The sequence below is a fragment of the Labeo rohita genome, chromosome 24, assembly GCF_022985175.1.
Source record: "Labeo rohita strain BAU-BD-2019 chromosome 24, IGBB_LRoh.1.0, whole genome shotgun sequence".
NCBI classification, from domain to species: domain Eukaryota; kingdom Metazoa; phylum Chordata; class Actinopteri; order Cypriniformes; family Cyprinidae; genus Labeo; species Labeo rohita.
The window spans coordinates 16390424-16415677 of record NC_066892.1 but is presented as its reverse complement, the minus strand read 5'-3'; the positions used below and the strand labels follow the sequence as shown (position 1 = coordinate 16415677).

The 25254-nt window shown below is 35.6% G+C and overlaps 1 protein-coding gene across 1 annotated transcript; it reads right to left on the bottom strand.

The window, feature by feature from the left end:
* Nucleotides 1-33: 33 nt before the first annotated feature.
* Nucleotides 34-22590, bottom strand: cul1b (cullin 1b). The gene is made up of 22 exons (XM_051097974.1): nt 22489-22590; nt 17988-18330; nt 14930-15107; nt 12270-12437; nt 11460-11510; nt 10981-11071; nt 9103-9266; nt 8842-9004; nt 8613-8743; nt 8050-8157; nt 7841-7947; nt 6245-6293; nt 4333-4464; nt 4121-4238; nt 3956-4032; nt 3700-3831; nt 3500-3592; nt 2627-2674; nt 2078-2160; nt 870-975; nt 671-784; nt 34-580 (listed from the first exon to the last, which is right to left on the bottom strand). The coding sequence occupies exons 2-22, from the start codon at nt 18125-18127 to the stop codon at nt 500-502; spliced, it is 2334 nt and encodes a 777-aa protein (XP_050953931.1). The 5' UTR covers nt 18128-18330; nt 22489-22590; the 3' UTR covers nt 34-499.
* Nucleotides 22591-25254: the final 2664 nt, after the last annotated feature.

The window sequence follows — 25254 nt, the reverse complement described above, 5'->3', positions numbered from 1 at the left end:
GTTAAACATGATAAAATAAACATTGAAAAAGCATAAAGAAAAATTAAGTTTATTCATGACATTTATAAAATGAACTGCACTATACAAATGATGTTCTCGTGGCTGGTAATAATGCAACTCTAAACAGCCAGTCAGACATGATTATACTCAGAGTGCTGCTGAAACGTATCTTAGTTATAGGTATTTCGGTTTGGGACCAACAGCCTTTTTTTAAAATCTGTCAGTTGTCCAAAAGTCATAATTACAATTAAATTAATCAGCGTTTTGTATTTTCATAATGATAGGCGATAGCATGCAACCCGGGCTGTGGGTCCCACTATGAGTATAGTTCAATGTCCAGTATTTACACATTAAAAAGTAAATGGCAATCCTGAGCAGCTTAAGGGCTTAGAGACAAAGACTGGCCGCTTTAGCAGTCTGGGTTTAAAGGGAAAAGTCCAGTGTCACATTGTCTTCCTCGGCAACAATGACTTGAGATCTTCTGCGTCAGAAGACATTGTTATGCCAAGTAACTGTATGTGTCTTTTTCCCCATCCACCCGTTCCAGGTATTCCTTCTCTATCAAAATGTCAATGCATTTCTGAAATAATACGAGAAAAAAGTTGCATTTTAATATTTCTAATGAATGTTTCATAAGAGGATAGAATTGCAGAGCGCTGCAGTCTCGTACCTTGATGACTGGAACGCGAGGTTTGAATCGTGAGGAGAGTTGGTTCAGCACTTCTGCCAAAAGCTGCTGGTGCTTTAAAACCTTCCTCATCTTCATGATTCTCACGATAGCTGCCTGCACAGAAGACCACCAAAAACCAGGTTGACTCAAGAATATTTTATTGCAACTTCAAGGGACTGTTATAGTTTATTTTTAATACCTGTATGAGGAGCTTCCTGTCTTCCTCGATGTTCTTGTGTGTCGTCTCCTGCTCTTGTTTCTGCTCCGTCTTCATTGGCACGTTGATATTCACCCGTAACTTCTTACTGCACACACAGAAGACAAATGTGCAAGGTGAAAACGTTACTGAAAATCAATTTCTAGTGTATCCACCTTATTTTTCCTCATAAGAGTGGGTACAGCCATTTGTAAATTAAATTTAATGCTTCTGGTTTCATCCACATTCTTGTTTTGTATAGCTGAAGTCCACTTCCAGAACAACAATTTACAGATAATGTACTCATCCCCTTGTCATCCAAGATATTCATGTCTTACTTTCTTCAGCCATGAAGAGATTGTTTTTTGAGGGAAACATTTCAGGATTTTTCTCCAAATTATGGTGCCCCGATTTTGAACTTCCAAAATGCAGTTTAAATGGGGCTTCAAACGATCCCAGCCGAGGAAGAAGGGTCTTAGCTAGTGAAACGATCGGTTATTTTCATTAAAAAAAAAAAAAAATACAATTTAAATACTTTTTAATGTCAAACACTCATCTTGTCTTGCCCTGCCTGAACTCTGCATATTCTGGCTCATTGTAGTTAGGGTATTTTGAAAAACTCTGATCGTATTTTCTCCCTCAACTTCAAAATTGTCCTGTATCACTGTTTTACCTTTTTTGTTGAGGGTGTTTGATCATCTTTGCATGTTCACTTTGCAAAGACTGGGTCGGAACTTCTGCAGTGATGTAGGTTGATTTTGAAATTATTTTGAAGTTTCGCTAGATAAGACCGTTCTCCTTCAGCTGGGATCGTTTACAACCGCATTTGGGATTGTTTGCAGCCGCATTTAAACTGCATTTTGGAAGTTCAAACTCGGGGCACCATAGCTCATTATATGGAGAAAAATCCGCAAAAAACAATTTCTTTACAACTGAAGAAAGAAAGACATGAACATCTTGGATGACAAGGGGGTGAGTACATTATCTGTAAATTGTTGTTTTGGAAGTGGACTTCTTTAATGTATTATCTTAATTATGAGCACACTGGTTTGTGGTGCAAACACTTTTACCATTTATTGCACGTTGTTATTCTTATTATTTCCCTATGGTGGCTAATGAACCAGAAGTGTTGCCCATAGGCTTACCTCCACGTTGAAGAATAAGGTGGATATTGTGCAATCAAACATGAAGGAGTAAGAAAAAGCATTTACTTCTTATAGCCCAAGAAAAGTTTGATTGTTGTATCAGGTTTGAAGTCCATTTCATCTATGTTTGCATTCTCATCCTCCAAAACCTACAAAAGGAAAATGAAAAATACATTTAAAACAACAACGACAACAACGGTAGGCCTAAATTGTCTATAGATTTTATAATTGCATATGCATATATATATATATATGTACAAAGTCATGTTTAAACAGAAATGTAAACAATTAGTTTGCATTTAATAAACAATTAGTAACCTTTCTGGGCTGTTTGAACGTTTCAGTTGCATTGCTGTCTATGCAGTGTCAGAAAGCTCTCAGATTTCATCAAAAATATCTTATTTTGTGTTCTGAAAATGAACGGTTTTACGGGTTTGGGACGACATAAGGGTGAGTAATTAAAGACAGAATTCTTATTTTTGAGTGAAATATCCCTTTAAAAGAATTGCACAGAAACCATCACCACACACAAAAAATGAGCAAATAAAATATAAACAGCTCAGATGTTGAAAGACACTTTTAGGATTCTAAAAGCAACAAGGTTTCAACACTTACCAGCAACTTTGATTTCAACAGGATTTGCAAGACCTGAACCAAAATATCCTGTGAAAAAAAAAACATTAAATCATTAAATTGTAAACACACACACACACACACATATACACACACATATATATATATATACACACATATTTTATATATATAACAGGGTTAAATGTTCAAATTGCAGATTCAGTGCTGCTTCAAAAGGCTCTACATGATCCCAGCTGAGCAATAAGGGTCTTATCTAGCAAAATTGATCATTTTCTTAAAAAAAACAAAAAAAGTAAAAATATACTTTGACCACAAATGCTCTTCTTGCACTAGCTCTGCGTTCCACGACTTCACACATTACATCACATTGGAAAGCTCATGCATGATGTCGGCCGAAGTAACAACCCAGTTGTTTACAAAACAAATGTGCAAAGAAAGTCAAAGACCCTTTAAAAAAAAAAAAAAAAAAAAAAAAAAAGGGGGGGGGGGTTTGGGGGGCAAGGATGTTGGACAATGTTTGTGGTTAAAAAGTATAAAAATTATTATTATTTTTTTTTTTGGTTTTACAAAATGACCAATCATTTTGCTAGATAAGAGCCTTATTCTTCAGCTGGGATCATGAGTCCTTTGAAGATGCACTGACCCTCGGGTTGAACCTTCAACCCACTGATTCCCATTTAAGTCCACTACATGGAGAAAAATCCTGGAAGGTTTTCTTTAAAAACCTTAATTTCTTTTCAACTGAAGAAACAAAGACAAACATCTTGGATGACAGCGGTGCGTAAAGGAAATTTTAATTTAATAACTAATCCTTTAATGTTAACGTTATCGCAATGGACTAAAACCTCCTGACTCTGTTCACACATTGTACAAGTGCAATGGCACTGCACTCACTATTTTGATCTGTGTGCTGTCGGCCAGTTGCTGGACGGTGTAGCTGTTCTCTGTGTTGAACTGGAGCAGGATGGCCATCTGGAAGGTGGAGGCCTACAGGGACACGACACATAAACACATGCTGACACTCGTGCCAGCTGCGTCCTACAACCTTCTTAATCAATCCCATTACATGATGCGGCCATGAAGAAGGCACAAACCTGCAGAGTGTATCTGTTCTTGAAGCAGTTGGTGACCAGCTCCCCTTTGGATAGGTGGTAAAGCCATGTCAACTTACGCCCGCTGTGTCTACTTCCATAAAAAGCTGTAAATCTTTGGTAACTCCGCTCCAACTGTGAAAAACAAAGGCGTTGGAAAACTATCATCAACTGGAAGTGTAATCACACATTATTCTCAGCTCGTGGAAGGGTGTGAAGGCCTTGGAAAATTACAGGGTTAAGCGTCTAAGCATCTCACCTCAGATGGTAAAGCGAACGTGCAAGACTGTTGGAACGGCCACGAGCCAGAACTCAGAACCTGGATGCTGAAATCCACTGCGAGACAGATGGAGCCGGATTTTATTCATCGGTAATGACTGCGTGCATATATTATAAATGCAAAACCAGAGTACGGAGCACTTACAGTCCAAAGGCTCCGAGTTGGAAAGGTGCTTTTTGAATTGCTCATTCAAGTCTTTGCTGACACCGATGTCCTGGAACATGCGTTGGAGTTTGGAGGTGTACTCGAAACCACATGCTTGCTGAGGGTGGAATGAAGAAAAAACTGTTAAGCATCTATTAGAATTAAAAGAAGAGCAGTGAAGTGAGCCGTCTTCGCTAAACAAGTGCACAGACCTTAAGTTTGGAGATCATGCTGGCCTCGGCGTCGTCGCTGGCGCTGTTCTGGTGCACCAGTCTTTTGGCCAGCATCTTGGCATAGAACTTCTGGAACACGTCTTTATCCTCAATATACTTGAAAACCACCATCTGATGAAGAAAGATGTTGGAGAATTTTATCAGTCACACATTAATAATATGTCACGAACTGACTTGCATTCAGTAATTTGTATTTGCATATGGTATGCATTCATTTGGATTTTGCAAAAAACATGGATGGAAATGTTATATAACTATATTTTAAAGATGATAACTGGATGGTGCAGCTACTGTTTTTACTGTTTTGAAGTACTTAGCACAGGGCATGTACAGAAAGCATAACTAATATTAGTCATAGACTAAGTTTCTATAATTACCAAGGGAACGGTTGGAATTGTAGTATTCAGTCATAAAAATGGAATTGACTGTATAAAGGCCAATTCACACTTCAGTGAGATACGCAGACAGTCACCAGATTACAGTACGTCACTTTTTAGGCATTCCAAGACTGAAAGTTCAATTAGTAAAAACAAGCATCAACCAAACGCTAACAGGGGTAACACGCTGATCTGGCAAAATCAGAACAATGTGTCTGTTGCCATTTGTCAGTGTCTGTTGGTGCAGTGTGAATTGGTCTTAACACAGAATTTAGAAAGTTCCAAATGATTAAATCAGTTGTAAAGAAATCAGGACTAGTGTCTGTGATTATTACCGTAAAATTAAATTCTTTTAAGCACTACTCTGATTTTCAATAACTTCAATCAGAGATCTCACTTATCGAACATCTTCCATTTCAAATCCAATAGAGAGAAATAGATAAAATATACTAATAAAAAAAGTGGCAAAAATAAAGTGAAGCACATGCAAAGTATTACTACTAAAGTATTACAAAGTATACTACACTTTTACTACAGTAAAAACCATGGTTAATTTTCCTAAGGGATTTGTATGTGTATACTTTATTTGTTTTCTTTGTTTTGTTTTTATAACCAAAAATAATGGTTTGATGTTTTTTCATTGTTTAAGAAAATAATCAGAAAACAAAAGATTAGTGAAATCGCTTCGTAAAACATTTGTCAAGTCCCAATCTGAGTCAAATGTTTTAAGATCCATGCTCTAAAATCCCGAATCACTGTATATCGCGAATCATCTGACTTAGTTTCGGACTTTAAATTGTGCATTGTAAGTCATTTGATTTGAATCATTCAATTTGCGAAATAATTCATGAACCAGTTCCAATCTAAATAAAACGATTCCTGATATGCGCTCTGAAGTTCTGATCTAAATCAAATGATTCGCGATACGCCATTTGCAGTTCCAATCTGAAACAAATGATTCGCAATATGTGAACAGTGAATCATTTTGTAAGGCAATTATTCAGAAAAACTACGTTTCACGTGCTTTTTAAAATAGTGACAAGCGATGTCTAAATTCAAAAACGAATGGCTCTTTTAATTTGATCTGGATTTTGTTAGTGAATCGCTTGAAATGAATGATCAAAGTCATGAGTTTGAATCATTCGGAGTGGTTCCAGCATAAATGACTCAATTGATTTGGTTCATATCTTCAGCCATGTTTACACATTCAGTGCTGAGGAAAGTTACTTTTTTTTTTGGCCATTTTTCCATTTTTCTTTTGACAGGACAGTAGAGATGAGACAGGAAGTGAGTGGGAAGAGAGAGAGGGGGAGACCTTCAACCCGCTGATCCCCATTAAAGTCCAATATATGGAGAAAAATCCTGGAATGCTTTTCTCAAAAATCTTCATATCTTTTAATGAACATCTTGGATGATATGGGGGTGAGTAAATTATCAGGAAATTTTTATTCTGGAAGCAAACTAATCCTTTGAGGAACCTTTAAAATCTGATCTTTAACCTCAGTGAAACTCACCACTTGGTTGAGAGTATCTTCTAGCTCAGCCTCCTCTGGATTCTTTGAACTAAATGAAACACACAGTTGGTTAAATCATCTGTTTTATGTAGATACTCTTAACTACATAAAGCAAAAACAAGCTTTCCTAGACAGTCATAATGCCAAATTCCATCTTTTGAGCTTGCACACTTAAATATTTTTGGTGGAATTTTACAAATAGTGCCTTGCTAAAGCAGTTCCTTCTCATGTATTTTATTTTTTTTTAATCTGAAAGTCCCCTTCCAAAACAAAAATTCACATATAATGTACTCACCCCCTTGTCATCCAAGATGTTCATGTCTTTCTTTCTTCAGTCGTAAAGAAATTGTTTTTTTTAAGGAAAACATTTCAGCATTTTTTTTTCCATATAATGGACTGCTATGGTGCCCTAATTTTGAACTTCCAAAATGCAGTTTAAACTCAGCTTCAAACGATCCCAAATGCGGTTGTAAACGTCCCCAGCCGAGAATGAAAGGTCTTATCTATTGAAACGATCGGTTATTTTCGTAAAAAAAAATAATACAATTTATGTACTTTTTAAAGGTCAAACGCTCGTCTTGTCTTACTCTGCCTGAACTAATTTTTTTCCGGTTCATGACAGTTAGGGCATGTCGAAAAACTCCCATCTCATGTTCTCCCTCAACTTCAAAATCGTCCCATGTCGCTGTTTTACCTTTTTTGTTAAGGGTGTTTGATCTTCTTTGCATGTTCACTTCGCAAAGACTGTGTCGGTACTTCTGCAGCGATGCAGGATGATTCTGAAATGATTTTGAAGTTGAGGGAGAAAATACGATTGGAGTTTTTCGACATACCCTAACTGTCTTGAGCCAGAATACACAGAATTCAGGCAGAGCGTCGGTGCTAACAGCCTTGCGGTTAGTGCGCCGACATATAGCTCTCACAGCGACCCGAGTTCGAATCCCGGCTCATGGTCCTTTGCTGATCCCACTCCCCTCTCTCTTCACCCAATGCTTTCCTGTCTGCTCTACACTGTCCTCTCCAAATAAAGGCTTAAAAAAAATAAATAAAATAAATCTTAAAAAAAAAAAAAAAAAAAAAAAAAAAGAATTCAGGGAGAGTGAGTCAAGACGGGCAGTTGAGATTAAAAATATTTAAATTGTTTTTTTTGTTTTTTTTTATGAACACAACCGATTGTTTCCCTAGATAAGACCCTTCTTCCTCGGCTGGGATCATTCGAACCCGCATTTAAACTGCATTTTGGAAGTTCAAAATCAGGGCACCATATCAGTCCATTATATGGAGAAAAATTCTGAAATGTTTTCCTCAAAAAACAATTTCTTTACAACTGAAGAAAGAAAGACATGAACATCTTGGATGACAGGGGGGTGAGTACATTATATGTGAATCTTTGTTTTGGAGGTGGACTTCTCCATTAAAGAAACAGCTTCTTTTTATTATTCAGTTAGAATACGGCATTAAAAAAATCATCCTAAAACATAAACTGATGTGCAAAAACATCAGACTTTCACTGGATTTCCTTTTCATTTCTGGCTGACAAATGAAAGATTCACATTTAAACAGATCAAGAATGGAAATGTGAATAAGACAATTCACCTCTTCTTCAGTAAGGAGTCACAATATCTGGCCAGAAGCTCCGGAGATTTGCTGGAGGACTGCGCCATCCTCGTTACCGCATTATTATTAATGAATCTTCCACAGGCCTGGACAGCAGCACAGACCACAGAGCCAAAGTTACACCAGCGCTATAAATAAACACTACAGCTCAAAACCAACAAAACTGACCTTTAATATAGATCACAAACCTTATCAAGTGCTGCCACAAACCCAGCATCGTTATTGAACGCGGACATGACGAGAGCGTTGTATTTCTTGTGAACATCCAAGATTGTTTGCACATACATTTTGGGATCCTGGAAAACAAGCAGTGGCAGTTCAAACTAATTAAATTAAGACATTACAGGAACTGAATGGAATAGAGATACCGGAAGACACGCACAAGATGGGAAAAAAAACGTATTAACAGAGTTAAATATTTCTGGTTTGGCATTGACAAAGGGGTATTTAAATTTCAACTGGCATAAAGAAAAGTTGAGGCATGTCTTTGAAATACTGTATAGTCAGATGAAAAAGAATTTGGGCAGAAGCCTAGTTAGACAAACAACTATTGTCATAGTAAGAATAGACCTGTTATACAAAAAAAGTGAGGACCCAAGTTCAGAGAATTCAGGTTTAGCAGTGGTTACAACAGGTTTGACACATTTTTAGACAAGTTATATTAATACAATTTTGAATTCCTCTCCACAGCAACTGCTACGCACAAAAATATTGTGTCCACACTGTCAGTGTGGCTTTAGATTGGACTTACATTAAGTGCTGAATCTCCACACTTCTCGATGGCAGCCAGCCCTTGGTTATGAATGTGGGACTCCAAGAGTTTCTTGAGCTCGCCCAATCCGTCCGTGATCCGGGAAACAAGGTTGTACATCCGACCGAGATCTGTAATTATACAGAACGTGTATTGACAGTCAAACTGAGCGTGTTATTATGCGTGTTTGAAATTTTAGAATGAAGGTGACATTGCAGCACTGACTGACCTTCATTCTTATCAGCGTCAAGAAGGTTCTGGAACTCCGTGTGGAAGATCTCCAGGTGTTTCTCAATGAGGACCTGCTCACACTTGCGAGCCAGCTCGTCTTGTGTGCTCTCGTGGAGATACACCTGTACCCGCCGCTGTTCCTCCAGCAACCTTGCCTCTGCCTGCACGCATAATAAGAAATGTACACTTAAAAATTTAATAAAACCAAATATCCCATAAAATCCACTGCAATTTAAAATACATCTGAACTCTAGTTTACCTTTTTCATGTATTCAGTAACAGGGTTTTGCTGAAGGAACTCTGTGCTTTCCCGTGTATAGAAGCGCTCTGTGTCAGCCAAAAACTGCGTCTCAAAGTACTCCTTGTAAACTGATAATGTCGGCCCCTTCACAAATGCATCATCCTCATTCAAGCCCAACTCAACTGGAATAGACAAACCAAATCAGTACATGAAACTGCATTTATTTCATCTAAACAATTTGAAAATATCCTTAATGGGATAATTCACCCAAATATGAAAATTGAACATAAATTAAACAAATTTTTTTTTTAATGAAATCTGAGAGCTTTCTGACCCTGCATCTACAGCATTGCAACTAGCACTTTCAAGGCCCAGAAATGTAGTGAGGACATTGTTAAAATAGTCCATGTGAAATCAGTGGTTCAACGTAATGTTATGAAGCTATGAGAATACTTTTTTTGCGCAAAGAAAACAAAAATAATGATTTTATTCAACAATTTCTTCTCTTCCATATCAGTCTTCCCTGTGCGTTCACAAGAGTACTAAACACCTTGAACGTGGTGGGGGTCAGAAATTGTATCTCGATATTTTCTGGGATTTTATGGATAATAATTAGCCTATATTTTGCTGAGTGTATTATTGTGCTGGTATCTTAAGGACTACTGTGGACAGCTGAATTCTAAACTTTTTTTTTTTTTATAATCTGTGTGGTCAGTTCACAGCAGTGATCAGAATTCTTTTCCAATAAGTTTAAACTGATTTTATTTTTTACCTTTATAAAGGGATTTTCTAAAAGTATGCATCAGTGTTTGAGTCAAATTCTTACATTTAATCAGTCAGTTATAATAATAATACATTTAAGCTGTTGCCAAACAAATAAAATCAGTATCAACAAAATTCACCTTTGCAGAAGTTGCATACGAAGTGGCATTTAGATGTATTTACACATGTTAATGCAGCTCAGAGGAACATGGAATGCTTTAACTTGCAGTTAAAAATGCATAAATAATATTTTGATATTTTAAACATAAAACGTTGAGTACTGATACAATGGTCCCTTGTCATCCAAGATGTTCATGTCTTCAGTCGTGAAGAAATTATGTTTTTTGAAGAAAGCATTTCAGGATTTTTCTCCATATAACGGAGTTGATTGGTGCTCCGATTTTGAACTTCCAAAACGTAGTTTAAATGCAGGTTCAAAGGGCTCTAAACGATCCCAGCCGAGAAAGAAGGGTCTTATCTAGCGAAACGATCACTTAATTTTTTCGTAAAGTAATTTTTTAAATACTTTTTAAGCATAAAAGCTTGTGTAGCACAGAACCTGGGATGTGCGTTCACAACACTACGTACTACTGAATCATGTCGAAAGGTCATGTGAAACGGACAAAAATAATTCATTGCTTACCTGGGTCTTTAGTCTATGATTAGCTCACCTCGCCTCTTATCTGACAAGTTTTCGAGTTTGAATCATTCGTTCATCACGTGACTGCCCCATAAGATGAATGAATGACTCGAAAAATTCGTAGCATTGTGAACGCGCATCCCAGAGCCTGTGCTACACAAGGTTTTGTGCTTAAAAAGTATACAATTTTTTTTTTTTGGAAAAAAAGATAAGACCCTTCTTCCTTGGCTGGGATTGTTTAGAGCCCTTTTAAGCTGCATTTAAACTGCATTTTGGAAGCTCAAAACCGGGGCACCAATGAAGTCCTGAAATGTTTTCCTCAAAAACCATAATTTCTTTACGACTGAAGACAGAAAGACATGAACATCTTGGATGACAAGGGGGTGAGTAAATTATTTGTAAATTGTCAATTGGCATTAACAATGTAACAAATTAGGCTAAGTTTTGTGAAAGGCCAGCACAGGACATTGTGAATGTAAAGCAGCCACTCTCACCGTAGGACTGCACCACTCCACTGATGAGTCTGGTGTTAATAGTCTCACCATTTCTCTCCTTCTCAATGAGTTTTAACACAGCATTCGTCACCTATACAAAAGAAAAAAACAAGGTATTTAATTTTTTATGAATATGTCTGAAAAAAAATGTAAGAAACAAATATGTGAGCCTGGACCACAAAACCAGTTTTAAGTAGCATGGGTATATTTGTAGTGAATACATTGTATGGTCAAAATTATCGATTTTTCTTTTATGCCAAAATTCATTAGGATATTAAGTAAAGATCATGTTCCATGAAGATATTTTGTAAATTTCCTACCGTAAATATATCAAAACAATTTTTTGTTTGTTTTAACATGCCTTGCTAACAACTTTTTTTGCACCCTCAGTTAACAGCATATGTGGTCCAGGGTCACATATCTTACAAATGGAATATTATGAACTGCCAATAAATGAGGCATATGAACAGATAGCTCACCTGCTTGTTTAGGGGTCTAAATAAACACTCTCTCCAAGTGACCAAAGCAAGCTGTGGAGGACACACATTATTAGTGTTTCATACTCAGAGTAAACACAGAAGGAAATAAAAAGCTGCTTTAATAAAATGATTATTTTTATGATAAAAGACCATACTTTATAAGTAATAAGATTTGTTTTTATGATGATGCTAATAATTATAATTATTATTACCATTCTTATAAACTATAAAACAAATCTAAATAATATAATATTAATGAAAACATTTATAAAACTAACAACAAATTCTTATTTGTTAATTATAGATATTATCATCATCATCGTCATCATTATTATTATTATTAAACAGTTATTCTGACAAGTAAATAATCTAATTATAGAGAAGTGATGAACAGTAAGGAAGTTACCTGTTGGAGTTCTGCCTACTTTGGTATTAACTTTAAATCAACAGAATACATTTAGGTAAACCATTTAGGTTTTTACAACATAGCAACACGTGCACAAGATCAGCTAACGCTTGACTAAATATTTAGTAAGCTCAACTAATGATTTAAAGGCAATGCACCAATCCCATTGGTCATGAGACATTTCTGTCATTAACATAAAAGGCCCAGGGCTAGTGTTAATACACACCAGATACAGCTGATGCGTGGTCTCAGGTGTGCATATATTGGCTGTTATGAGCAATAAATAAATAAAGCTAAACTACAATATACAGTATAGCCATTAATCCACATTTTATGAACACAATGTGTGGAAACCTACAACAGGAATCTATGAGTCAGGCAGGGGCGTGTGCTGTTTCTCTTACTGAGTAGATTTCATAAATTCCTTTCCGTCCCTCATCACACTCTCGGCGCACCCAGTGTCTATTGAGGTAAGCACAGATCCCATTTAACACTTTACTGGAGAAGCGATAGTCCTCCCACTGCTGCGTGTAAAACTTCAAAACGCTCTCATCCATCAGGTCCTCTCCATCCTGCCAGACACAGACAGATGGAGGAGAAAAACAGGAGGAGAAGTGAGGTTTGGAGAAGTGACAACTCATACTGTTATTCATTCTAGCGAGGCCAAAAAATTAAAAAAACAGGGTTCGTACAGATACTATTGAAATTATCTGAAATTCCAAGACTTTCAAGAATGTTTCAAGCACTACTTTTTAGATTTTCAAGGACTTCGATCAGAGATCTCACTTATGGAACAATGTCTTCCATTTCAAATTCTAAAAAAAGAGAAATAGATGAATAAAAATATACAAATAAAAAGTGGCAAAAATAAAGTGAAGTATCATGCAAAGTATTACTACTAAAGTATTACAAAGTATACTACACTTTTACTATAGTAAAACCACGATTAATTTTCCTAAGGGATTTGTATGTGTATATTTTTTTCTTTTTAGTTTTTATAACTGTACTGCATTAATGGTTTGATGTTTTAAAATGTTTAAGAAAAAAAAAAAAAAAAAAAAAAAATCAGAAAGAAAATTAGCAAAATCACTCTGAAATCCTGATTTGAAACAAATGATTCGCGAACCCGCACTGAACTCCCAATATGAATCAAAAGATTTGCGAAACAGCTCCGAAGTTCTGATCTAAGTCAAGTGATTTGCAATACATGCTCTCAAATTCAAAATTCAAATTGCGTATCATGAATCATTTGATTTGAATTATTCAATTATCCAACTGATTCATGAACCCCTTCCAATCTATATCAAATGATTTGCTACATGTGCTTTGAAACCCTAACCTGAATCAAATGATTCGCGATACGCAAAGTTCCGATCTAAATCAAATGATTTGCAATACGCAATTTGAAGTCACGATCTGAAACAAATGATCTGGATACGTGATCCGATTGGAGCACTTCAAAATAGTGAATCATTTTGCAACACTATGGTTTAAACTGAAAAGCTCTGAAAAGTTATAAAAAGCTCAGTTTCACCCATCACTATGTGCTTTTTAAAAGCGATGATGAAATTCAAAAATGAATGTCTCTTTTGATTTGATCTGGTTTTTGCTAGTGAATCACTTGAAATAAATGACTAAAGTCGTGAATCAATCAATCTGAGCTGTTCCAGCATAAATGCTACAATTGATTTGGTTCATCTGTTCATCTTTTTGCATCTTCAGCCATGTTTACACAACACTGTCAGTATACTACTTGCTTAACTCGATTGTTTTCTGACATTAACTGAAACAGTATGATGTTTTTTGAATTGTGCGAATTTTGCGTGAAAAGATGCTTATTGACAAAATTAAACACTTATTCATAGATACATTGTCTTTCAATAACTCAAGCACTTTTTAAGTACCTCTTCAAGAATATTAAGAGTTTTCCTGGCCTTAAATTTCAAAAAGTCAAATTTACTTGCTTCAAGCACATTAAAGGTATAGGTTACTTCCAGAACAAAAATTTACAGATAATGTACTCACCCCCTTGTCATCCAAGATATTCATTTTTTTTTGAGGAAAACATTTCTGGATTTCTCTCCATATAATGGACTTCTATGGTGCCCCTGAGTTTAAACTTCCAAAATGTATATACCTTTTAACCTCAAATGCTCGTCTTGTCTAGGTCTGCATGACCTGTTTTTCCGGTTCAAGATAGTTTGGGTATGTCGAAAAACTCCCATCTCATTTTTTTTCCTCCAACTTCAAAATCATCCTAAATACATCCTAAGTACTGACCCAGTGTGTACAAAGTGAACATGCAAAGAAGGTCAAGTTTAAGGTTAAAAAGTATGTAAACTGTCATTTTTTTTTTTTTTTTAAAGAAAATGACCAATTGTTTTACTAGATAAGACCCTTATTCCTTGTCTGGGATTATTTAGAGCCTTTTGAAGCTGCATTTAAACTGCATTTTGGAAGTTCAAACTCAGGGGCACCACAGATGTCCAATATTGGGAGAGAAATCCTGAAATGTTTTCCTCAAAAAACATAACTTCTTTACGACTAAAGAAAGAAAGGCATGCATCTTGGATGACAAGGGGGTGAGCACATTATCTGTAAATTTTTGTTCTGGAAGTGCTAGTTCTGTAAGGACCTTGTATGAACCCTGAAAAAAAAAAAAAAAAAAAAAAAAAAAAAAAATATATATATATATATATATATATATATATATATATATATATATATATATAAATAATCACGCCACCTCGCTAAAATTGGAGATATTCAGTACAACAAATCAAATCAATAACTAATAAAATTGCTGTTATATGTTATGTTATTTTTTTTTTTCCCAAAATAAATAAATTCAATTCCAACATTCAAGTATAACTGGGCTTTATTACATTACAATAACAGTTTAACTGTCTAATATTTTTGTAGCAAGGCACAGGCAGAGAATATAGCATTTAATTAGATAAGTTCACGTTATCTGCTTTAAACCCCCCCAAAAAATAAATAAAAATAAATATGATCACCAATGCATCATGCCATCCTGAACAATAAGTACACTGTAGGCTATTACCTTGAGAAGGTTCGTCAGGTAGCTCCTCAGAAACTCTTTCAGTCTTTTGTAGAGTTCTAGTCCGACAAATTGTGCGCCGCCAGGTGTAGGCGTTTTCTTGGAGGGTTTGGAGGGGGGGATGCCAGCACCCCTGGCCTGGTTGGACTGGTGCACGCTGGTACAGTAGTTATACACATGTCTGAACAGTAGGTTAAAGTCTTAAGATCATAAATGAGTAAAAGATGACAGATAGCTCACAAAACAGATATATGACAATGTTTTCAATTTTGGATGCCAAGTATCTTTGTCTTTGTAGATCTATCAGAGTACAAAATTAATAAACATACTGTGGATTAATAGCATCAAATAGGCACATAAGAGGATTTACCCTATGAGTGTTTCTCAAACACATCAGAACCTAATATAAAAAGCGTAAATGCAAAATTTACGTGGAATGTGCAAATTTCTTTGCTTAGTATGAATGTAATTCAGACGAAGTTCAAACCTATTTTCAAACAGTGGGGAAAAAACAAAACAAATCCTATAAAATAATCCTGCACTTTAAAGAAATGTACAAAAAAGCCATAGGTCAGCTCCATAATATTAAACAAGAATGAGACAGTACATTCAACAGTCTCAGTGCTCAAGCCCTTGAGGAATCTTCTGTTTTATTAGACTGACCTACTCTGACACGCAAGAAGCCATCTAGAGAAGCTCTCACATATCTCAGACGGTAATAAGTTAACAATATTACAATCTCCTCTACATGGGTGTGTTTTTATTGCAAGGTGTTATGTCTCAATGCACTGGCTTAAAGGTCATGACCACGTAAACTGTGATTAACAGAACTAATTTTTTTTTTTTTTTTATTGTGTTAATTTTTTTGCAAGCCAAGTCACTTCTACCACTAACCGTGAGCTCCACTGTGTTGCAATGACAGCGCTCTGACACTATAAACTACATGCTGAGACTCAGTTTCTGATCAGCATAGAAAGCTACAATAACAGCAGAAGTCCTTTGGGTACACACAGGGCCACACGCAAACAAATAAAACGCATTACTGGAGATGCAGAGGAGAATGACAGCTGTGGGTGGCAGATGAAGCTCAGAGCAATTACGCCCATGTGTTTGATGTGGCACTAGTGGGTGAAATGCAAAACTGCAAATTTGAATGCGGACAGAGGTCCCTGTCAAAAGTTTTAATTTCCCAGACACAAACCGCTTTGAAGAGCTCTAAAGTGGAACACGTACAGGCTGGGCGACGCCTGGTGTTATAAAAGAGCCAAATAAAATTAAGTCCACCATGAATGCTCATTTAACATTGTTATGCTTTTCACATTTCACTCAAGAAATTATTTATTACCTATTTCATGGCAATATTAACAAAATTACTTAATACTGTTTAAAGGCATTCACATTTTTCACAGTAGCTTTAAGAAATGAGAAAAGTCATTCAATGGCTTGAAAAATGTGTATCTTAGCTATTAGAAAACAAATGAAAATAAATGAAACCTAAAAATGAAATATTCGCAAATATTATCCTGGGCACTAACACTGAATCAGTTTTAAATCAGTTGACCTCTATTTAATTAACTAACTGCCATATCATGCCACCAATCTGATTACAGTTTTTAGTTATTTGAGACTTAATTTTAACTTATTCAATTGTTCGCTTATCCTTTTTTATTAAAATAACTTTTAAAATAATTTTTAAATGAACATGCCAGCTAAAGCTACACTACCAAAAGTTTTTGAACAGTAAGATTAAGCCTGCATTTATTTGATTCAAAATAGAGAAAAAGCAGTAATATTGTGAAATATTTTTAAAACAATAATTTTCTATGTGAAAATATTTCAAAATGTAATTTATTTCTGTGATTAAAGCTAAACTGTCACATGAACCTTCAGAAATCACTTTAATATGCTGATTGGAATATGCTGTTCAAGAAACATTTTTATTATTAATATTTTTCATCAATATTTAAAGGATTTTTTAAGGATGCTTTAAATTGATCAAAAGTGATGATTATGTTACAAAAGATTTCTATTTCAGATAAATGCTGTTCTTCTGAACTTTCTATTTATCAAAAATATATATATATATATATATATATATATATATATATACTTGGCTGTTTTCAACATAATAATAATAATAATAATAATAATACATGTTTTTTGAGCAGCAAATCAGAAAATTAGAATGATTCCTGAAGGATCATGTGACTTGAGTAATGATGCTAAAACTTCAGCTTTGAAATCACAGGAATAAATTACATTTTAAAATATATTCAAATACAGAATATTCAAATAGTTATTTTAAGTAGTAAAAATATTTAAATTTTTTTTTTGTTTATGCTGTACTTTGGATCAAAGAAATGCAAAAAAACATTACAAATCTGTTCAAAACTTTTGACTGGTAGCGTATAATATGCAGTCCATCAAAAATGTTTTAATTGCTATGAAGCCCATTGATTTAATGTTCTGTAACATTAAACAATGATTAATCAGCACCCTACGTAATGCAAAAAGATTCATTGTCTATTGTGAACAGTGTAGAATATGCGAAGCACAGCGCACACAGACGTCACTGTCAAACCAAGCAGTTTTCCGCTGGACAACAAGATGAATTTCGAATGATCAAAATCTGTACTAGGAAATTTTCACCCCTTACACGAAACTCACTGAAATGACTGGATATTGACCGTGAAATTTTGTTGAGCAACCTTTCGGGCCCGAGTTAAACTTAAATCCCAGTTTCAAAACTTACACAATGAGTTTATGTACTTTCGCATAGCACATACTTATCACTCATCCATAGCAATACCAATCACTGCCTTTCAATGCAATATGGCATACCCTCAAACTGCTTGCACATCAATGAAACAAGCAATGCAATGTCTACCACAGCAACCCAAACCATTCAATGGGTTTGCCTCATAAGCCAAGGCCTTATTCTCCTTACAAGTGCAAAACTCACACATGGTACCACACCTAAAAAGACAAAGCCTTTCAGTGTGCTGGCCACAGCTGCTGCCCCCATTAATCCCCATTCATCCCGCGGTGCCTGGTAAGATACGTATAGAGTTCCATGTAGCGTGCCTTAGCCATGCTCTGGCGTGTATAGACCTGCTGTATTCCTGCTCTCAGGTCATCCCAGATCTGGTCCAGCCCAATCTGTTTGAGCCCGTGGGTGTTCTGGCCCCTGTTGGATGACATTGTCTCTGTGCCGGTCTGCTCGCGTCAGATAAATCCTCTCTTCGCCCCGTTCTGCTCCAGAACACTGCTGCTTCACATGTAGTCCACCATACTGGAGTGCATTCAGACAGGATCAGTTCAGGGATGAGTACCGCTACACTTCACAGATGGTGCTGCAGGCTGATCTAGGGTTACAGCAGAGTCCAAGCACTTCAGCACGGTATCTGGGAGAGCAAAATAAAGCAGGTTTAAAATTAAATCACCACACTTATTGCTGATTTACAACGGTGAAACATAAAAATAACCATAAAACAGGGAGTTTTGTGTGACAAAGTATTATTAGCAGCATTTACAGGTGTTAAATAGGGCAGAACTAACAATTATCATGTGTGAAAACAAAAGCAAGAGTCAAAAAAAAGAAAGTATTTTTCTGTGAGACATATTTAAAGAGGTAATTGATTGCTGACAACACAGGCTTTACATTTGTGCTACATGACTAGGGAAAACAGAGATAAAGGGCTTTTGTCATAGAAGTGGAAAAACTTTAACATCCATAATACACAGGGTTCAATCAGACCAAAATCCGTGAGCAAGGATACAAAAATGCGGACGCACAATCTGTAGTTTTCACAAAAGCCCTGGAGCTGTTAAAAGCCCGAACAGATGACGTAAAATAAGATGACAAACAAATGGGTGTAGGTAACATGGAAATATAATACACTGTTCATTTACTATTGATGCTCAGAAACTGTAACAACAAAAGCTGGTTGAAAATCCATGACCTTACCCTTTCAGAGAAAAGCAAACCTAATAGGAGACTCATGGGAAACTAAGCATCATTCCAGAGCTCATGTGAAGTGACAAGCGTTGGGTCAGTGTTATATTTAGCTGCGTGTCTGACTGCAGCGTGTTGTGGTGCAGAGGATATGAATCTTGCCGGTCATTGTTTACATGTTGTGACGTTCGAGATGCCACATGTCAGAGGCAAGAGCGACCGGCGAGGGCTGGCGCATCAAAACATGTGACCAGCAGGATTGGGTTTAGCTGGGTTATTAATAGCATTTCCCACATCGTTCTTTCTAAGGCTTCTTGTTTACAGACAGCTGTTTCTATAGCCAGCAGAACCAACTCTATTGACCAATATATATGGGTCATTCCACAGAACTGGTGCAAACTGCCGTTTCACAACCAAAAAACACATTTAAAAAGCGTTTAAGTAATCAAATCTTAAATGTTTACTAAGATCCTTCTATTATCTATTGACACCCATAATAATATTTAAAATATCAGTAAGCTTAATATATATAAAATCATCATTTATTGGTACTTTCAGTTGGGAGGTGGCAGTCCCAAACCCTAACCCCTAAATTTCAACACCAAAAGAGGCGTTAAAATAATCGTATTTTTTTCCATTGTTGTTTTTAAAAGCATCTTTTAAAATTATGAAACTTCATGCAAAAAAATGTGTCCCGCATTTTTTGTCACTACCGAAACAGTGCATGTTTTAGTCCACTGGCTGAGACTGATTTTAACTACACCCCTACATTTATGCTACACCCCTCTCTCATAGCTACAAGGTGTGAGCAGACAGGTCCCATCATTTTGAGGTAAATGTCTTTAAAAGTCTGAAAAATCTGTAACTTTGTGTAACGTCACTACCGAAAACCTTTTTTCTGCAATTAAGCACACTTCACGAAGGGAGTTCGTCCAAAACATTTAGTTTTTATTTGTGTATCACTGTTCAGAACTGTGCTAGCTAACCATGCATTAGCATTTTTAAGCTAGGTTCAAAAGTGTCTAAAATGTTATGTTGAAACATTTGGTGGCGTTTCGGTAGTGACAATTTCATTGTTTTCTTGGGTGTTATCCTATAAAATTGTCACTACCAAAACAGTCATGACCGAAACATGTCATCATGTGACAAAAGGGAACACATAATTCTTTATTAGGGGGAAATAAACAAAGTTTTACTACAGTCAAGCAAATTTTTATTATTTTAGTATGTTTCAGTAGTGTTTTAATATACAAGTTAAAATTCTGTAACGCGATGTGGTCGCTACCAAAGCATTACTGTCACTACCAAAACATGGAATATTTTGTCAAAAATAAAGTATCCTGAATTATGAACTAAGATGTTATGATAGTTTTTGGTTAAATGTATATTCAAACTAATGAATCCTTAACTTTGAAATCAGTATGACCAACTTTTTTACAAAAATTAATTTGATTCAAATTACAACAAATCTCATAAATTACACTTGAGATATTGTTGAAAAAGTAATTGTTATTGATTTACCTCTGAAAAAAAAATTATAAAATAGCAAAAATATATATTTACAATGTAGATGTAAGCAAAATCTTAATAGGTCAATATAAACCTTCTATATAAATTATCATTACTGATAATCAGTAGTGACAAATTTAGGGAGAGGACAAATATTCCAAAACTTTCTGAAAATACAATGAGAATTAAATCGCACAATTACTAGAAATGTGCATCTTGAAAACAGTTTGCATACATACAAATTTTTTTCCAACTTTGTACCAATTCTACCGAAAGAGACAAATTAATATTTAATGGATAAAAAGTAGCTGTGAGGATTCAGATAGACATATAGTCAAGTTTAGATATAAATGCTCAAGTATCTGCTAAATATAGTGTGTTTTAAATCAAGAAACGCAATGTCCCACAACTGACCCAGCCTTGCTAAATCACTGACCCAGTGAGTGAGAGGTTTTACAGTAGGGGAAATAAACAAGATGGAGTGGCGTCACGCTATCAGGATCAACCCAGCTTATGGTGACACATATAAGAGATGTGGGCGGTTGAAGAGGACAATGACTTTTAATGCTCCCTCGCTTCACTACGGACATATACAAACACAGCTTTACGGCATATATTGTGCATAAGCTTATCTTTTAGCCTCTGTAAGTGGGACGGCATTTAACGGCAGAAATAGTCATTCATTAGCCATAACATTTCAGTACTTTTAAGGTAAAGTATCAAACATGCAACTCAAGAGCTTTGCCTGATCCTTGTGGGAAAACAGTTTTTGAATGTCAAACTGCTTGAGCCTGGCCACATTTAATCTTATTAGCACAGCCAAAGCAAAGGCTAGACTTTCTGACCCACATTCATCAGCGGGACATTTCCATTAAATCACACGTGATCTGTAGGTCGTCAAAAATTCAACAATTAATCAGTCAGAGAGCAACCCACAAGTCACTTAAGGTAAAAGCAAATCACACCGAATGACTTTCTTTCTACTGTGGGACACAAATAGTATTTTTAAGGAAAATAAAAAAAACACCCTTTTTGAGTTCCACAGAAGAAAACATTAGGGTGAGTAAGCGATGACAGAATTGTCATTTTTGGCCTGTAAGTGCTCATAAACTGTGGGTTGGATCTAGCATACACTATGACTGATTCAAAACAAAACTTACTGAATCCAGCTGCCTAAGAAGGACATTAGACACAGAATACTTTTCTTGACCTGTCAGCTTATTCAACATAAGCTTCAACATAACATTATTTAACGTGTGACAAAAGCAGTTACTTCTTGTTGACTACAAAATACACACATTTACATGACTATCACACCATTTTAACAGTCCTGGATGTAAAACCATTAACGTACTATATCTCCTGAGCTTTTTTTGACATCTGAGGACTCCTTTACCAACATTAGCACGATTCATAAACCATCCTCTTGGAAAATCTTTCTAATTTAAAAAGGAAACATACCATACACTGACATGTGAGGTTTAGGAAACTTCAAAACAAACCAATTCTGGCTCTAAAAAAAAAAAAAAACTACTGAGTTGCCTACCTACTAGACAGCACTTTGGCCCAACAATGTCTAGGTAGGCATCTGAGACAGCAGAATTCATGTAAATGTGTGTAAATGACTGTTCACTCTTCAGACGGCCTCACCTTTAGGTCTCCATCATAGCTTTGACCGAGAAGAGCATGTGAACATGTTAAATATACACTGTGTGTTAATTTAGTGTCTGTTTTATAGCACTGTTTTTTCTAAACAGTATCAATACATTAGCAATGCTAGGTAGCAGCTCGCTAGCCTCAGGTACCCTGGTAAACTGCCGCTGAGGACAACTATTAAGACATGTTAAGGCCAAATAAACAACTGACATTAAAATATAACCTGGAACATAAAACAAACAACATTTCCTATCAATCTACAACGCTAATACGGCGAAGCTTTTGAGATATTGAGGTAAAATGGCCACCTATTCATTAAGTCGTTTGTAATAGCACAAAAACGTTTGGCTTCTGTCTCGATAAATGGACAAACATCTCCGTCTAGTCATATATCCTTCCAAACCGGGGTGGCTGACAGGTTTATAAAGATATTCAGTCTTACCTGTGTCCGTTTCTAGCGTCGAGCTGTGTGAGGTTGAGGCCCAATGCTGTGTATGACTGAAGATGATTGGGAATTCCGTATTAGAGCGAGTGAAGCGTCATACGCCACAGCTCAGGGAAATACAGCGACCTCTAGTGTTCAGAGAGAGATACAACAACACCCAGTGTTCACTCTTGAGTGCCCTAGTGTCCATAACGTCAAATTGTACCAACCAGCAATTTTTTTTCCTCTCATGTATATATTTTTAAACATGTTATTTATTTTCTAAACACCTCGACTAGTTGATAGCTGCCGATTTATTCCTTTCAGTAGTGTTTTTTTTGTGTCTTGTGTTGTTTGGCTCTTGCGAAACTCATTTTCTAGGGTACAATGAATTGACTATAAAGAGAGCTTTGACAAGAGCCTTCTCAAGCTCTTGGGACACCCAGTGATTTATTGCCCCTTATTGTTATATAATTATTTAATGCATATTATTAAAATACAGTAGTGTTCACAGAATCTAAGGTTTTACCCACTTCTTCACATTACACAAAATTCAGTTAAAAAATGCATTTGGATAATATACAGTATATATATAATAATCTGTCTGTTAAGTGTCTAAAAATGTTTTATGCTGCACATACACTGGTCAAAAGTTTTTGAACAGTAAGATTTTTTTTTTTTGATTTTTTTTTTAAAGAAGTCTCTTTTGCTCACCAAGCCTGCGTTTATTTGATCCAAAGTACAGCCAAAATTTTAAAATATTTTTCTATTTAAAATAACTGTTTTCTATTTGAATATATTTTAAAAGGTTATTTATTCCTGCATTTTCAAAGTTTAATTTTTAGCATCATTACTCCAGTCACATGATCCTTCAGAAATCATTCTAACATTACGATTCGCTGCTAAAAAAAAAACAAAAAAATTAAATAATAAAAAAAGTATTCAAAGAATGCAACTGTTTTAAACACTGATGATGATAACAATAATAAAGTTTCTTGAACAGCAAATCAGCATATTAGAATAATTTTGTGAAGGATCATGTGACACTGAATACTGTAGTAATGATGCTGAAAATGTAGCTTTGATCACAGGAATGAATTATATTTTAAAACATATTCAGAGAGAAAGCAGTTATTTTTAAATAGTAAAAATATTTCATAATATTACTGCTTTTGCTGTATTTTAGATCAGATAAACGCAGGTTTGGTGAGCAAAAATAAATCTTTAAAAACATAAAAATCTTAGTATTTAAAAACTTTTGACTGGTAGAGTATCTAATATGACTTCAATATCTGCAATGTTTATTTCTTCATTCATTGTAAATGCAGCAACCTACAGACATTTTGAATGAAAAATGTTTTGAAAGGAAAAACCTGCAGTTGATAATCAAGATAAAAGAGCGGATTAATTTAATTACACAGATCTCAACCAGTCATATCCCAAATTAACTACATGACACATATTTTATATATTTAGTTCGATTTAATTTCCATAGGAATGACAATATTGATGAACATTTTCCCTTATTTACAGTTCAGTCACACTCCAAAAACTGCTCAAGAAAAATACTGTATAAAACAAAAAGAAAACATACAATGTAACGCAACACATGAGTTTGACTGTTATGATGCTGTAGGCCTGTTCATTTCACATAGAAAACTCCACATTTGGCTTTAAACATTCTCCCCAAAAACCTTATTCTTTTCTGCACTGGTTTTTGGTTTCATACTCTCTCACATAGCCTAATTTCCCCAGTGTTCTTCTGATTGTAGATTCAGAAACTTTGACTTTAGCTACAGCAAGGCGAGCTTTCAGTTCTTTGGGCGTTATTTCTGGTTTCTTTGTGACTTCCTTGATGATCTTCCGTTCGGCCTTTGTAGAAATTTTTGGCGGTCGACCACTCCTGGGGAGATTCATCACTGTTCCATTTGCTTTCCATTTGCAGACGATAGATCTGATTGTAGATCTGTGAATTCCCATAATCTTTGAAATAGATGTGTAGCCCTTACCAGACTTGTGGTAAAGAACGATCTTTTCTTTGATATCTTCTGCAATTTCACTCGATCGTCCCATTATGCATTTGCAGACCCTTTGTGCTGGCAACTTTACTCCTATTTTGATAGCTTTCTTATGAGTGGGGTTTGCTGTCTTCAGATGGAGCTGAAGGGTGATCTGGGATGTAAAACCACTTTAGCAAGGTATCTGTGAAAAAGCAAACAAATCAGGTTTCAAATCAGTTTATTTTCCAATAAAATGAGAATGGAGTGAAGTTTATTTATACAGCACATTTTAATACAGATTTTCGTAGCTGCAACTCATTCTGGGAAGTATTTGAAATGTCGATAAAAATAGGCAATTCATTCACTGTTGATAAAATCGTTTGTATAATTGAACCGAATCGTTTAAATGAATCGAACCTCGACAAAATCGACTCCCTCTCAACTCAAAGATTCCCAATGTGTGAGAATTTCTACATAATCGTTAATTTCACCACAATATTTGCAAACAATATCAATACATTAGCAATGCAAGCTAACAGCTTGAGCATCAGTTACCCTGCTAAACAGACGCTGAGGAGAAATACCAAGACATATAATGCTACTAAAATACTACTACTAAATACTACTAAAATAAACTATTAAAATAACACATTTATTATTCACCTGGAACCACGCATTTATGCTACTACTAGCTACCTAACGTTGCCTCAGAAAAATAAAAACAGTTGCCTTCTCGATAAATGAATAAATCTTCCCCTTAGTCATATGTCATGCCAAAACGAAG

Coding starts and splice junctions, on each gene's coding strand:
- cul1b (XM_051097974.1), bottom strand. CDS start 18,127: ATGTCATCCAACAGGGGCCAGAACACCCACGGGCTCAAACAGATTGGG. Junction 15,108..17,987: donor CGCTACATGGAACTCTATAC/GTATCTTACCAG, acceptor CCTACTGTTCAG/ACATGTGTATAACTACTGTA. Junction 976..2,077: donor CTTTTCTTGGGCTATAAGAA/GTAAATGCTTTT, acceptor CTGTGTGTGCAG/TAAGAAGTTACGGGTGAATA.